Source organism: Schistocerca americana, chromosome 4 (genome assembly GCF_021461395.2).
Source record: "Schistocerca americana isolate TAMUIC-IGC-003095 chromosome 4, iqSchAmer2.1, whole genome shotgun sequence".
Taxonomy (NCBI): Eukaryota; Metazoa; Arthropoda; class Insecta; order Orthoptera; family Acrididae; genus Schistocerca; species Schistocerca americana.
Genome location: NC_060122.1, coordinates 608,677,902 through 608,693,566, shown reverse-complemented (window position 1 = coordinate 608,693,566; position 15,665 = coordinate 608,677,902). Strand labels below are relative to the sequence as shown.

The following is a 15,665-nucleotide window of genomic DNA, read 5'->3' as shown; positions in this document are numbered from 1 at the left end:
CTACTGCAGACATGCTGCATCTATAAACGTCATGACTGCGAAACTGTTGTCAGCGTAAAAGTTTGTGCACAAACTGATCTCTCGGTTAGGCCCCATAAATCTTCGATAGGATTCATATCTGGCGATCTGGATGGCCAACTCATTTGTCGAATTGTCGAGAACGTTCTTCAGACCAATCGAGGAGAATTGTTTCTCGGTGACAAGGCACATTGTCATCCATAAAAATAAAAATCGTTTCTTGGGGACATGAAGTTCTGCGACGGCTTCGAATGGTCTCCAGATAGCTGAACGTAACCATTTCCGTACAGTACGTGACTGTTCCACCAAAACACTGCCATTTTATACCTTGTGTGGACGACACTACCACCAGTTGTATGAGTGCATGCCGCTGTCCCATGACTTTTGTGATCTCAATGTATAGCTCAGCACTGTGCAATATATGGTTACATCACATACGTTTGGGCAAAATCGGGTACTCTGCGGGGCACAAAGGGGCAATGTTGCATTTTCCGTCTGAGGCATGGGACACACCGATACTCATGTAACTCAACTCTAAACCACCCCGTACAATCCTCATAGGCTCACACTTTAAATACTTTACCCGATCATCTGATTTCCTTGTTGACGGTAGGTCCTTCTACAAAGAAGAAAAAGCGTTTCATTCTCATCTTCAAAAGACTACAGGGTTGCCACTCTTCTCGGATGGCTGTTATGTTTTAATTTCTTGACCGTAGCTTAATGGTCCCATCTCAAATGGAAGCATACCTTCAAATGGTGGACGAGTGTGTCAGCAGCACAAACAGAGATGTCCATGTCATCAGCGAGTTGCTTGATTGTGAACCGTCGATCACCTCGAATGAGAGTGTCCACACGTTCCAACATTGCAGGAGTCACAGCTGTGCGCGGCTGGCCAACACGCGGGAGCTCGGAGAGTTTTGCGCGACCTTGTTGTCATGAAGCCAGACGCCTCCCGCAGCTACTCACCGTCCCTTTTTGCACTGCCAGGTCTCCGTAGACAGTTCACAAGGCCTACGATTATCTGGGGATGGTTATTTTCCGCCAAAAAATACTGAAAGACAGCTCTCTGCTTGGAGCGTAACTCCGTTAAGCCGTCGGCACACGGACCGTGCATCCGAACGTTGAGCGTTGAGCGTGCCGAGTTTCTGACGTCATAGCGTGGAATAGCACGCTCGGGAGTCTTTCCGAACGTGCAGAGCAATATTTGGCATGTCAGATTTCTGAGCGTGCGTCTGAGCGTTGACCAATGAGATGGTACAACGCCGTCTCCCTTCAGTACAGAGTTGTGAGGCGCCATATTGGCATTCATTTTAAGCCTATTTGCATATATGCCGTTTCTGAGCACCAGCAAATTAAGAATCGCTGGAAAACCCGTTGTTAACTCTGTGATTCGTTCCAACAAAATAATGAGAAACATCATATTCGTGGCAAAAGAATTATTGTAACTTGCTTATTATGAGAGTAGCCAATTTGAAGGCAGCAACGATACTGATGATTCACCCAAAACGTATTGTTCTTGGTACAATTTGTTATAATTAAATTTCAATTAGTAACATATCTACGATTAAGGTTTCCAGCAAGGGGTAACATAATATGATTACATGTAAGATGTGTGATGTTGGTTCAGTGTAATGAGTACAGACAGTCCTTACCGATTGGTTAAAACCATAAGATTCTATCTGATAAATGTAATATTCAATGGCTGGCACATTACCCTGTTCATTTTTGCACTGTAATGTGTAAGTCAGTTTCGCAGTGAAAGACTGATTATATAGGTCTGATCACTTCAGATACTTAACATTCAATTAATGTCCAGAAAGTGTAGTTGGAAGGCTAGTCAACTTTATTATATATTTCCTTCCGCCATTCTCAAGTATTACAGAAATTGTCTAATATGATTATTAAATTGTTTTATATTTAAAATTATCCCACCAACTTGCTGATATCCATCATAAAGAACTAATTATGCTTCTGTAAAGATTGGAGCTCATGTCATTCAAAGTGCAGATTTTATTTCTTCAGGTTGAAGTTTGAATGTCTTTAAAAAAACTTTTCTTGATGTTTAACTTAATTCTTTCTGGTAATTTAGTCAGTAACATAATCTTCTGTTGTGTTTCTTTAACACCAGCGTAATTGAAATGATCAAACTGTTTTGTTTAAATAACTTCATATATAACATGTGTACATGGTTAATACAGGAACTTAGTATGTATTTGGAATGTGTAACATTGTTTTTTTAATAAATTTTTTTATTAAAAAAAAGTACCGTCACTGTCCTGAAAAGAGTTGTCAGTTAGGGGCGGTGGTTCGCGAATCGACACTCCCAAATTTTTTTCCTAGCATTCGCGTTTTTATTAGGTTCTGATGCTTTATTATTACTTCAATATAAATATATACTATAATATTTGATGTTACGTAAATATAAGTTCTCTTCTTTTTTGAGGGGTGACAGTGTTCGATTGACTTAATCTACTTTTGCTTGCGCTACTTGTATAAACATATTTTGCTCCTTTTTCTTTTACGCTTCGCAGTTCACATGTTACAAAGATTCTGCTACTGGGTAGGAACAGTGATCAAGCAACACTGACCTTGGGGTTTTACTAATATGTGAGAATGATGAAATAATGTTTATCTTATGCGGAGAAGTATTCCAAATTTGTAATGCACTGTTTCTAATGGAACTTTTATAAGTCTGTGTCCTTATTGATTGGACATGGTACTTTCCTTTTCGTGGACGATGGAGGAAATGTGCGTTTTAATAGGGCTAGCGTGGGAATTTTACGCGTGGCCGTTGAGTAAACAGTGTGATTTACGAACTAGAAGCATCCCTCAGCTGCCGCTGGAGTGCGTTGCGATCGCGTATACCACGTTGGGGCCCACGTTCCGTATGCACAAGTCGCATCGCTCCTGAGCGTTCAGCAGCACGTTGAACTTGGCACGCTCAACGTTAACGTTCGACAGCACGGTCCGTGTGCCGACGGCCTTACAGACGCCATTTTCAGGGCTATGTGTAGCGCCGCCACCTATTGGCACTTCATGGAACTGATAGGAGCTGAAGAGGGCACATTGCACGGACACCCACAACCAGTTCCGCATTTTTTCAGCCGAAATTGGCCTAGAAAAAAGATGTTTGCATTACTTACTGATGTTGTGCCACAACAATTTCCAACATTCTTTTCGCAATCATCCGTTACAGGTCGCCTCCAGAGGTCAGACTCGGACCTCTCGACGCGTTCCAAGTCGTCTTCAGCGGCATCGCTCTCGGAGAAGTCACCAGCGCCACCGCCGGCGGGAGCGGAGGCGGCTGCGTCTGCCCCCAACTCACGTGCGGCCACGCCGCACGACTCCGAGTCTTCCCGCGCGTCTGCGCCGGAAGACGCGGCGGCCATCAAGACTACCCCTTCCGAGATGCAGGCGCAGACGACCAGGACGCGCTCGCCGTCGGCGTCGGTGTCGTCGCTGACCGACGCCCCGCGCTCCAAGTCCGGCTCGGCTTCGTCGCTGTCCGACAAGGCGGACGCGGCCGGCAAGCCGCCCCGGGCGCCCTCTGCGAGCGCCGGAAGCTCTGCTGGGTCCGCCGCCTCCAAGCCGCCACCCTGCCCGCCGCCCGCAGACCTGGCGCGCTCCAAGTCCACGCTCTCGGCAACCTCGCTCGCCGACAGGCAGACTGGTGAGCGCTGCTTACTCTCTACTCACAACTCACTGGCCAGTTACTCCATCTCCACACTCTCACTGTCATCTCGTTCACACCCCCACGATAACCGCAACGTGGAAATGTTGTCGAGGCGTCGCCAAGAAGCCCTGGCGACCTACGACATCCCAGTTATGGCTTTACAATTGTCGTAAGACGTACACTACTGGCCATTAAAATTGCTGCACCAAGAACAAATGCAGGTTATAAACGGGTATTCATTGGACAAATATATTGTATTAGAGCTGACATGTGATTACATTCTCACCCAATTTGGGTGCATAGATCCTGAGAAATCAGTACCCAGAACAACCACCTCTGGCCGTAATAACGCTCTTGATACGCCTGGGCATTAAGTCAAACATAGCTTGGATGGCGTGTACAGATACAGCTGCCCATGCAGCTTCAACACGATACCACAGTTCATCAAGAGTAGTGACTGGCGTATTGTGACAAGCCAGTTGCTCGGCCACCATTGACCAGGCGTTTTCAGTTGGTCAGAGATCTGGAGAATGTGGTGGCCAGGGCAGCAGTAGAACATTTTCTGTATCCAGAAAGGCCCATACAGAACCTGCAACATGCGGTCATGCATAATCCTGCTGAAATGTAGGGTTTCGCAGGGATCGAATGAAGGGTAGAGCCACGGGTCGTAACAAATCTGAAATGTAACGTCCACTGATCAAAGTGCCGTCAATGCGAACAAGAGGTGACCGAGATTTGTAACCAATGGCACCCCATACCATCACGCCGGGTGATACGCCAGTATGGCGATGACGAATACACGCTTCCAATGTGCGTTCACCGCGATGTCGCCAAACACGGATGCGACCATCATGATGCTGTAAACGGAACCTGGATTCATCCGAAAAAATGACGTTTTGCCATTTGTGCAACCAGGTTCGTCGTTGAGTACACCATTGCAGGCGCTCCTGTCTGTGATGCAGCGTCAAGGGTAACAGCAGCCATGGTCTCCGAGCTGATAGTCCATGCTGCTGCAAATATCGTCGAACTGTTCGTGCAGATTGTTGTTGTCTTGCAAACGTCCCCATCTGCTGTCTCAGGGATCGAGACTTGGCTGCACGATCCGTTACAGCCATGGGGATAAGATGCCTGTCATCTCGACTGCTAGTGATACGAGGCCGTTGGGATCCAGTACGGCGTTCCGTATTACCCTCCTGAATCCATGGATTCCATATTCTGCTAACAGTCATTGGATCTCAACCAACGCGAGCAGCAATGTCGCGATACGACAAACCGCAATCGCGATAGGCTACAATCCGACCTTGATCAAAGTCGGAAACGTGATGGTGCCCATTTCTCCTCCTTTCACGAGGCATCACAACAACGTTTCACCAGGCAACGCCGGTCAACTACTGTATGTGTATCAGAAATCGGTTGGAAACTTTCCTCATGTCAGCACGTTGTAGGTGTCGCCACCGGCGCCAACCTTGTGTGAATGGTCTGAAAAGCTAATCATTTTCATATCGCAGCATCGTCTTCCTGTCTGTTAAATTTCGCGTCTGTAGCACGTCATCTTCGTGGTGTAGCAATTTTAATGGCTAGTAGTGTATAAGGAAGAAATAAAAACTTACATGAACATGTAACACCACAATATACGAGGCGTGTTTTTTTAAGTAAGGTCCATTTGAACGTAAGTACACAACGAAAGATAATTTCAAAAAAGTAAATTTATTTTCAGAAAGTACATACTTCACTCTATTTTTCGAAATAGTTGCCACGTTTAAAAATGGTTCAAATGGCTCTGAGAACTATGGGACTCAACTGCTGAGGTTATTAGTCCCCTAGAACTTAGAACTAGTTAAACCTAACTAACCTAAGGACATCACAAACATCCGTGCCCGAGGCAGGATTCGAACCTGCGACCGTAGCGGTCTTGCGGTTCCAGACTGCAGCGCCTTTAACCGCACGGCCACTTCGGCCGGCTAGTTGCCACGTTTGTTCAAACACTAATCATACCTCTCAACCAATTTTAAAATATCCTCTTCATAAAAACTGGCCGCCTGTTCCGATAACCAAGAGTTCACTGCCGTTTTCACGTCGTCGTCATCATTGTAACGGTTACCACTGAGGTGTTGTGTGAGGTGGAGGGACAGATGGTAATCGCTCAGTCCAAGATCAGGTCTGTAGGGTGGGTGGTCTAAAACTTCCCAGCCAAAACCGTCCAATAAATCGCGGGTCTGACCTGCAGTGTGAGGTTTTGCATTGTCATGGAGACAGACAATTACCTTTGTCAGTATGCCGCGTCTTTTGTTTTGAATCGTTCTGCGTTGCTTTCTCAGGGTTTCGCAGTACGGTTCTGCATTGATAGTGGTTCCTCGTTGCATGAAGTCGACCAACAAAACACCATGCCTGTCCCAAAACGCCGACGCCATGGTTTTGCGCTGGGACAGAGTCTGTTTGGCTTTCACCTTTGTAGGCGAGTGTGTGTCTCCAGTCCATGCTCTGTTGCTTCGATTCGGACGTGTTATGCGAAACACATATTTCGTCTCCAGTTACAATATGACTCAAGAAGCTGTCACCTTCTTCGTGATGACGAGTCAAGAACTTCATCGCACACTCAAATCTTTGGTTTTTGTGGTTCTCTGTTAGTAGTTTAGGGACCCAACGGGAGCACAGTTTCCAAACCTTAAGGTGTTCAGATACAATGTTGTAAAGCACTGATGACACGTCAGGAAATTCGTTTGAGAGACCTGTTATTGTGAAGCGCCTGTTCTCAAGAATCCTCGGTTCAACTGAAGCCACCAAATCGTCTCTAATCAGAAAAGGGCGACCGGAGCGGTTCTCATCATGGACGTTGTCACGGCCATTTTTGAATTCTCGTACCCACTTACGCACTTTTCTTTCTTTCATAACAGTATCACCGTACACTTCGCAAATCTGTCGATGAATTTCTGCAGCAGACACGTTCCTTGCTGACAAAAACTGTATCACTCAGCGAACCTCACACGCGGCGGGCGGGTTGATAGTCTTAAACATTTTGAAAGCACAGTACAGAACCGTACACGTTAGCTACACAGCTGAAACTGAGCACAATTGTTCCCGAGGCATGCCGGTACACGACGCACGCACTCTTTGCGGTATGCGCGCGAACTGCTAGTGTCTACAACAAAACGGACCTTACTTACAAAACACGCCTCGTAACTTAATTGTTAACTGTTTTAATAATTTAGCAGCCTAACTGTTACTTGTTTGACGTGGATTTATGGTTAAAGACAATCGGTTTTAGCACGGAAGATCTTACAACAGAACTTCGACTGCATAATAATAATAATAATGAATTTAACCGTCAGATTTTGAGGTAATCAATGTCGTGATTAGTTGCACTGTGTTAAATCATATATATTACTTTTGAACACAATGGCAGACAATCACCACCTTCGTCTTACATATCATGCATGTAAAATTTCAACACACACCCAGTACACCAAAAATTGACACACGCTGTTCTGATGATGCACATAGGTGGTCCACACTGTAACCCAACAAATACATTTTTCTAGCTAATCAGTGTATTTATTTTTATTTTACTGAGAGCCCACTTGCGGCAAGAGTGAGACACACACATTAGTTCGTTCATCCATCAGCTTGCACTACGCAATTACAAAGACCTTCTCTACACTGAGCATCAACAAATCACTAATCCAGCGCTCTCGTTGCTCGATAACCGATCACATTCACCTGTGTGAATGTATAACAAATTGATAAGGGCGAATACGTTACAGGGTCGATCTCCAGCACGTTGCTGGCAAGTGTGTTGGTCGTTTGCGAGCCACTCGGTGCGATTGAAAGAGTTTGCTCAGGTTCAGTGGCGACGGCAGCACTATGAGCTCACCAGTGTGCCAAGTGGCTCGCAGAACGCTCATGCGAGTCTCTTCGTCTCACTTTTTTCCCCTCAGCTGGCTCACCGGCCCCTCGCAACCTGTTTCTCATAATTAGATCCGCTCCTTAAAACTTAAAAAATGGTTAAAAGTTACAAAGCGTGTTTACCAACTCACCGCATTCCCGTCTCTCCTCATTCATACTGAACACCTCTGAATAGTCTACACCATCTGCAAACTCGATTCCAATACTCCTATCTTTTTCCCTTCACTATCCGATACTCGTAAGCTGCCGCGCCATTACCAACACATCCCACCAACCCTCTACTTACACATCCTCCACATGCTCTCCCAACGAAACGTCAACCATCTCTCCGTCCCACATCATGAATTTCGCCCTGACATTTAATCATCCTACCAGCTATAGGTCCACTCCACCCAGTTCACCTTATCATGGTTTCCTCTTCCTCCCCTCTATACATTTCCATACCCCCTTTTTCCCCTTCTGTCCTTCTTTCCCTACCCCTCCTTTTCCCAACACCCATTAGTGTCACCAATTCCCCCCTTTACTCCACTCCCTCATCTGCCCTAACAGCCACTCCTACCACAACGCTGCAATGCACCAGTCCTCCATCCTTATACCACCACATTCCTACCCTCTTCACTGGCCAACCTTTTCCCCTTCAGGAACTGACTCCCTGTCCCATTGCGGCTGCTCTCAATTTCTGGTGACAGGAAAGTTCTTCTTTCACGTATCAGTGTTTCGGCAACATGTTTTAAATGTGCGCTTTTGGTACGTCATTTTATCTTCTATTGTTACTGTTTTTACTACCAGTGGAAAAGGTCATCCGTCGTATATCACAAAACTTCCATTTTATTTTTCACCTTTAAAAGAATTTTAAATTCAATCTACATACTTTCGCTAAGTGTTTATTGTTTTTTCATCTACTTTACTTTTTTTGTTCATTGACTGAAAAGAGGGTTGCCATTACCGCTTACAGTCCTCCTCTCCCCCCCCCCCTCCAATATTTGGCACGGGGGGATGATGTAACAAAAAGGAATAGAAACAAAGCGCGGTGTCGGTAGAGATAATGAAAGGAACGGTGACAGTCATTCACCAAGGGAATATTTAGTCCAGTCTAGATTTCATGAACACAGGTGTCCTCCACAAGTCAAAGTGACCCCATTTCATAAATTTCGGTGTGATATGTCGTATCTTTTCGATTAATTTCATTTCCTCTCCACATCAGCTCACATTCCAAGCAGTGAAAAGTTACTTGCGACAGTTAACAGTCAGCATAGGGACAACGCATATACAACCACAACACTGTTAGTTTTCGGTTATTTTTACGTGCCAACGCTTTCATACCGAGTTTTCCTACGTAATAATTCATACGTGTACCGCATTTCGTTGCCATTGCTCCAGGCGTTTTAGACCTACGCTGGAACACACAGACCAACATGTACACACCATACGCCTACACGTTCCCAAACACACACACACACACACACACACACACACGCACGCACACACGCACGTACGCACACAGCAAGAGAGAGAGACAGACAGAGAGAGATAAATGCTAAAAAAGCCGCTTCTGCCAAGCAGACGGCTGTGCAGGATGATTGGGTCACAGGAAGTGTGGAAAGGTAGGATGCAGAGTTAAGACAAGCTGCGATTGTATCAGTATGTCTTTACGGTTATCGAGCGTTGAGAATTGTGCAAGTAGGAAGTCGAGAACGGGACAGGATGAAGGATCGGTTGAAGTCTACTAACACGAGGCCTTATTTGGTATTGAAGCGCCTTGATCATAGAGCGCGAGGACAGTAATTGACAAGATGGACAGACGCGACATGGACTTCTCGATCGGAAAGAGGGAGTATGTCAAACGTTGTCCAAGAGCAGAAAGTGGTTTACAGAGAGATGTACACAGGGGATCTGTATGTCGATATGGGCACAGCACTGACCCCAGAAATGAGAGGACAGAGGACTGTATGTGTTAGTGTGGGTGTGTGTACTTGCGGGTGTAGTACGTGTGGGCGTGTGTGTTTCCAGCATAGCACTTAAATCACACAATTAAATTATTAACACTGACAGATTCCAAATTTATGTATCCTATGGATTGTCTGAGACATTCAAGAGCTTTAAGGACAGAAGGAAATTTCAGTAACTGCTAGAGAATACATGTAGGACAAGGGAGGCGAGTACAGACAACAAAAAGGGTATCATGGTGTTCAAGCACCTGTAAAAAATGATAAAATTTAGAGAATGTAGAAACCCTAGCTACGAGAGTTGCGGTAAGGACAGGTTCAATGAAGCTTTTGTAGCTGCAGTGGACGACAGGTGGATACAATCTCACGTGCACCCTATTCTTAGTTTTAGTGGGTTTAGACAATCCTGGGCTTCTTGTCGGATCGTTAGTAGATGTAACGAGAGTCAAACCAATCATATATGTAACACCATTTAACAGTGTTTACGAGCTAACATCGTTACAGTATTCAGAGCTCTGTAGTGGACTTGGGAAATTCTATCAAAAATTTTTTGCAGCTAATAATACTATCGGTCTGAATAAAAAAAATATTATTAATATGCGCTGACTGGATTGCAAATTTCGTAATATAGCAAGACAGAAAAATTTATATTAAGTTAAATAATAATACCATATTCGAGTAGTTAATGATAGTAAAAATCTGATTTATAATATTTTAATACAGGCTAAAGTTAAATGAATTTGTCCTTCAGTACAGAATAATTAAGTGACGAATCCCCTGTACGTCTAATTACACAACTTGATTGCATTTGTATCTTTTCAGACTCAAAGAAAACCATGAGGCTAATTACTGACTAAGCAATGAAATAATTTTGAAATACTTTTGTCTAAAGTGAAATATCAAGTTAACCTTATGACTGCACTAAACTCATTTTATTATGCAATAACATTTTTAAAAACGATATATAAATTATGTATGATATTATAGAGCCAAAGATACAAATACACGTTGTGTAATTTATCATTATATGAACTTACGTCTACATCCATTATTAGTCTGGTCAACCTTGAGAAATAAATAGTTCTACCATTGTAAAATAAATCTCGAAGTAAGTTCATCACTAGATGTTTGTAAAGACGTAGTGACTGAAGAGTTCTAGTCAAGATTTGCAGAAATGAATATTTGCCTAATATTTATTGCTTAGAAATTCTCACTCTGTTACGATAGTTGGATGATTAACCTCAAACCTTCCCACTCTTTAAATCATATGATTAAATTATTAACACTGACATACTAACAAGCATTGTACTTCATGCAACACCTCTCAGCACGAAATTTGTAATAACTGAACGAAATATGCACTCGTTAAAAAACTTGTTTCATATCACATTATTACTTAATTATATTTTACTCATTCAGTTTACAGTCATTACTGGATAGCTGCATGGTTTCCCCATATAGTCTCAACAACTTCTTGGGTAACTTTACATTTCAAAGCTCATCGCTATTCTATACATTGTTCTCTTTTAAGACCACGCTATTTTTAATGATACTTGCTTACACTTATTACTCACCGTTGACTACGCACATCTGATTTTTTTTTCACCAGCTACATCTTATTCTAAGACACCATTAAATATTATTTACTTGTTGTATGTTATTTAGAGCAATGTCTTGTTATACAGAGAAATATTAGTCATGTTTTCTGCAAGGTTTTCCCTACATTTTCTATTGTTACCCTCTATTATTTGCTATTTAACCTTCGAATTGTTTCCACTTTGGTTGGCTTTAGGAATTCCCCTTATTCTTAATGGTTAAAACAACAGCTCCTTTGAATGAGTTCCAAAACTTTTTCCTTGTAAATCAGTTCAATCCTTTGATTCATTTCTCTTATTATTCATCCTTCAACTAATTATAAGCCTAATAACATATCATACTTCGCTACTCTCTTCATTTCTCTCATTTCTTCTTTTTTCGCCTTCTTCCTGTTGTTCACTTCACATTAAAATGCACCCAATAACTGTTTTCAACACATTACTGTTTTCCACGTCGAGGTCATCAACTATTTTAGTTTCCATATGGCATATTCCATTGCTCTCCAATACATCAAAACCTCGCTAAATTGTTGTAGATAGTATTAAATGTTCTTTCTCTCACAGTTGTCTAAACTCATATATTTCAATCTCTTTCTCCAGGGTCTGCCAATTATGTCAGTTTCTGGACCTATTTTACAAATTTCTAGTTAAAAACTTTCATTCTGCTCACCTATATTCTCACACATTACTTAATAGTTAATTAACTAGGATTCCAGTTATAGTGTCTGAGATTCTATACTTTCAGTTGTATCATCTTTTAGACACTAATGAGCTTCTGTCACTTGTCCATTCACATTTAACCGTCCTCAGTCTAACGGTTTTATGAATGTTTCCTGATTTTAGAAAACTTGCTGAATAATCCCAGATGTTTTCGATGTAATTGTTGTTTGAGATACTGTTGCTAGTGGTTCATCAGTATCTCCTATCTGTGGCAGCATTTTATTCGCAGCTTATTCCAACGCTATCTCTCTTCCTTGTCCCAGTTTTTCTAGCAGTTGTTGCTCTTCCTCTTGCCGTTCAGGTTTATTAGTGTCATTTAATTCTTCCTCGTGTTTTCTTTGTTTACACCATCTTCTTTTTAACGTTTAAATCTCCATCTAAAAGATGTCGGTATTCATCATGGTGTTCTCTTTCTGTCAGTTCTTTTTAAGGTGGCAATTCAACAATAAAAGTGACTATCGTTATACTACGTGCATTACAAGCTCACATTTCTTTTGTCCAGCTGAGCTTAAAACCCAATGTCATTACAGTACTTCTAATCACTGTCACAAGCCATCTCGGCGTTTTTAACGTTGTATTTACTGTTAATTTCTTCAACAGCTTTTCACTTCCAAACATCTCACATTCCAAAAATTCACATCTAATACTATTGTAGCACCATTAAGCAACCTTCCAGATTCTTCCTTTCCCACTAGAAACACTCTTGATTCCTCCCTCAAGGTCACCACATCCGTCGCTTTATTTAAGTTTTCATCTGCTCTACAATTATTGTTACGAACATTTGCTACCCTACCTTTTGTTGCTGCATTCTGGAATACTTATCAATTTATAATCTGACAACAACAGTTCTTTTATTCTCCACAATCACCTTCCACTGTTACCATTTTATAAGACTTAGGTAAAACTTTGTTTTGACTCGCTAATCTTTTACTGTACCCCACGCAGTGAGACTGGCTGAATAATCTGAAAGGAATAGGTACCATAACCAAATGCTTGAGTTTGTTTGAATAAAAATAGCTGTGTATATGATGGTAGAATACTTGCTTTTTTAAATACTAGTATATTGCTGTTGTATGTTGTATGTTAACCGAGGAGCTAGAAACGACGGAGAGGCTCCGTCCCCGCCACAGCCGCTGTGGTCCACAACCCACGACAACTACCGCAGTCCACTTCACCCCTCCGCCGCCCCACACCGAACCCAGGATTATTGTGCGGTTCGTCCCACGGTGGATCCCCCAGGGAACGCCAGACGAGTGTAACCCCTATGTTTGCATGGTAGAGTAATGGTGGTGTTCGCGTACATGGAAAACTTGTTTGCGCAGGAATCGCCGACATAGTGTAGCTGAGGCGGAATAAGGGGAACCAGCCCGCATTCGCCGAAGTAGATGGAAAACCGCCTAAAACCATCCACAGACTGCCCGGCTCACCGGACCTCGACACAAGTCCTCCGGGCGGATTCGTGCCGGGGACCAGGCGCGCCTTCCCGCTCCGGAAAGCCGTGCGTTACACCGCTCGGCTAAACGGGCGGGCCTATATTGCTGTTGGGGAATCATTCTCAGTTAATTTTCACATCAGTAAATAACGCTGTCTGTTTCAGCTACCTTCTTCAGTCCCCATGAAATCCACTAGCCAAGTTAGGATTTGGCAAGGACGAATACAAGTAGGAGAAACTCTCATAGTGTGCGGGTGGACATTATCTTGCTGAAGCCCAAGGTGGCTTGCCGTGAAGGGCGCCAGAAAAGGGCGTAGTGTATCGTCTACGCAATGTTGTGCTGTAAGGGCCCTGCTATGAAATGAAGTGGCACCCTAGACTATCACTTTTGGTTGTCGGACCGTACGTTGACCGACAGTCAGGTTAATATCCCAACGCTGCCCGGGTCGCGCCTCCAAAGACATCCTCGCTAGTGATCGAGGCTCAGTCCGGAGCGGGACTCCTCACTGCAGACAACTGACTGAACTTCCAAACCGAATGCACCCGACACCGCTCTAAATGGGCTTGTTACTGTACAGAGGTCAATGGTAGTCGGCACAAGCGGCGCCGAGAGATCTGCCCCCTTTCTGTGACCAGCCTATTACTGATCTTTGTGGTCACTGAAGCACAGCTCGATGATGATCATGAATTCGGGGCTCTGAATGCCTCCCCGACGACTGCTCGGTCCTCCGTTCTGTCGTCTGTCTTGGATGACAGCTTCCTTCTCGACGCTGTGTTCGGCCGTGGTTCACCCATTCCTGTCAACATTTCGAATAGTGGCACCGCTCCTATTCAAATGTCGAGCAAGCCGCCGATTTCTCCAGCCGTCTTCTTTGAGCCTAAATACATCTTGTCTCTCATCTACATCTACATCTACATGGTTACTCTGCAATTCACACTTAAGTGCCTGGCAGAGGGTTCATCGAACCATTTTCATACTACTTCTCTACCATTCTACTCTCGAATGGCGCGTGGGAAAAAGGAACACCTAAATCTTTCCGTTCGAGCTCTGATTTCTCTTATTTTATTATGATGATTATTTCTCAGTACGTAGGTGGGTGTCAACAAAATATTTTCGCATTCGGAAGAGAAAGTTGGTGATTGAAATTTCGTAAACGGATCTCGCCGCAAAGAAAACCGCCTTTGTTTCAGTGACTGCCACCCCAACTCGCGTATCATATCAGTGACACTTTCACCCCTATTGCGCGATAACAAGAAACGAGCTGCCCCTCTTTGCATTTTTTCGATGTCAATTGCGGACATTTGCTTCTACTGTTCACGCGCCTGTCTGCGAGGCATAGTTACTGTCCAACTGAGTCCACGGAATGAAATTCGCAAAAACTTTTGTGCAGTGGTATCGACATGTCCGCTGTTTACTGTCCTTGCCACCTGTGTAGTGAAATTGCGCTGCACCATCACACATTCATCCATCGGCAGCCAAAGTTTACAATTTTGCATTTTCTGTAGATACATGCCTAAATATCAGTTTGTGAACAGTTTGTGACCAGTTTGCATACCTCCTTCGTGATGCGTCGCTTTTCCTGTCTTAGAGTGTATTTCAAAATTATTGAATTTGTAAATGATATGATATTTCTTACAGTCATTACTGTTTATAGACGGCATTTGCTACTACCAGGCAGTTCGAAATGAGTTTCTGGTAAAGAAAAAGTTTTTCGTTGATTGTACTGATATGTTACCTACACTTCCGACCAAACTAATCACTATATTTTGAACTGTTACTATGAGGTACTTACAAATGCACCATTTAAATTATAAATTACTTTTAAACTCGAAGTATGAATGATAGTAAACTATTTCGTGAAACCTTTCACATGCAGATGGTCAGTTAGGTGCCCACACATTTTAATCGCTCAGCTTACGAAGAAACAAATATGGTTTCGACGAATACTAACATTAGGTCAATAACTCACACACATTGTAAGAGACTATAGAGTAAGTCTTCATACAGCCTCGTCTGACAGTGGGGAAGAGGTCCGAAATAAATGCCTGCGACATCGGGGCTATTAGAGACCGAATCCAAGGTGTGGTGGAGAAGAATGAGAGAAGGGGTTGGTCATGGTGTCTTTTAAGGAACCACCACAAGAGAGCCTGCATTTTCGTACAAGTCGAGAAGTGTATACTTCTTCCGATGTACATCTCGTGTAAAAATAGAGAAGAGGTACTCGTACCCTTGAACCTCGCGAGCCTTCCGCAGTAAGGTGGAAAACACGAGAGCGGAGATTTCCGAATTCGTGGTCGTCCTCAACAGAGCTTGTGCTCTCATTTGACCGCCTCGTGTTGTTCATCGAACCAACCGGTTATTTATGAAAACACTCACA

At 43.4% G+C, this 15,665-nt stretch overlaps 1 protein-coding gene across 1 annotated transcript in view; it reads left to right on the top strand.

Moving 5' to 3' along the window:
- LOC124613646 (mucin-5AC-like) overlaps positions 1–15,665 on the top strand; it is a 253,948-nt gene that overhangs the window by 235,608 nt on the left and 2,675 nt on the right. Inside the window, exon 8 of the mRNA XM_047142361.1 lies at positions 3,215–3,688. Coding sequence (XP_046998317.1) covers positions 3,215–3,688 — 474 coding nt within the window. The remainder of the gene's footprint in view (positions 1–3,214; positions 3,689–15,665) is intronic.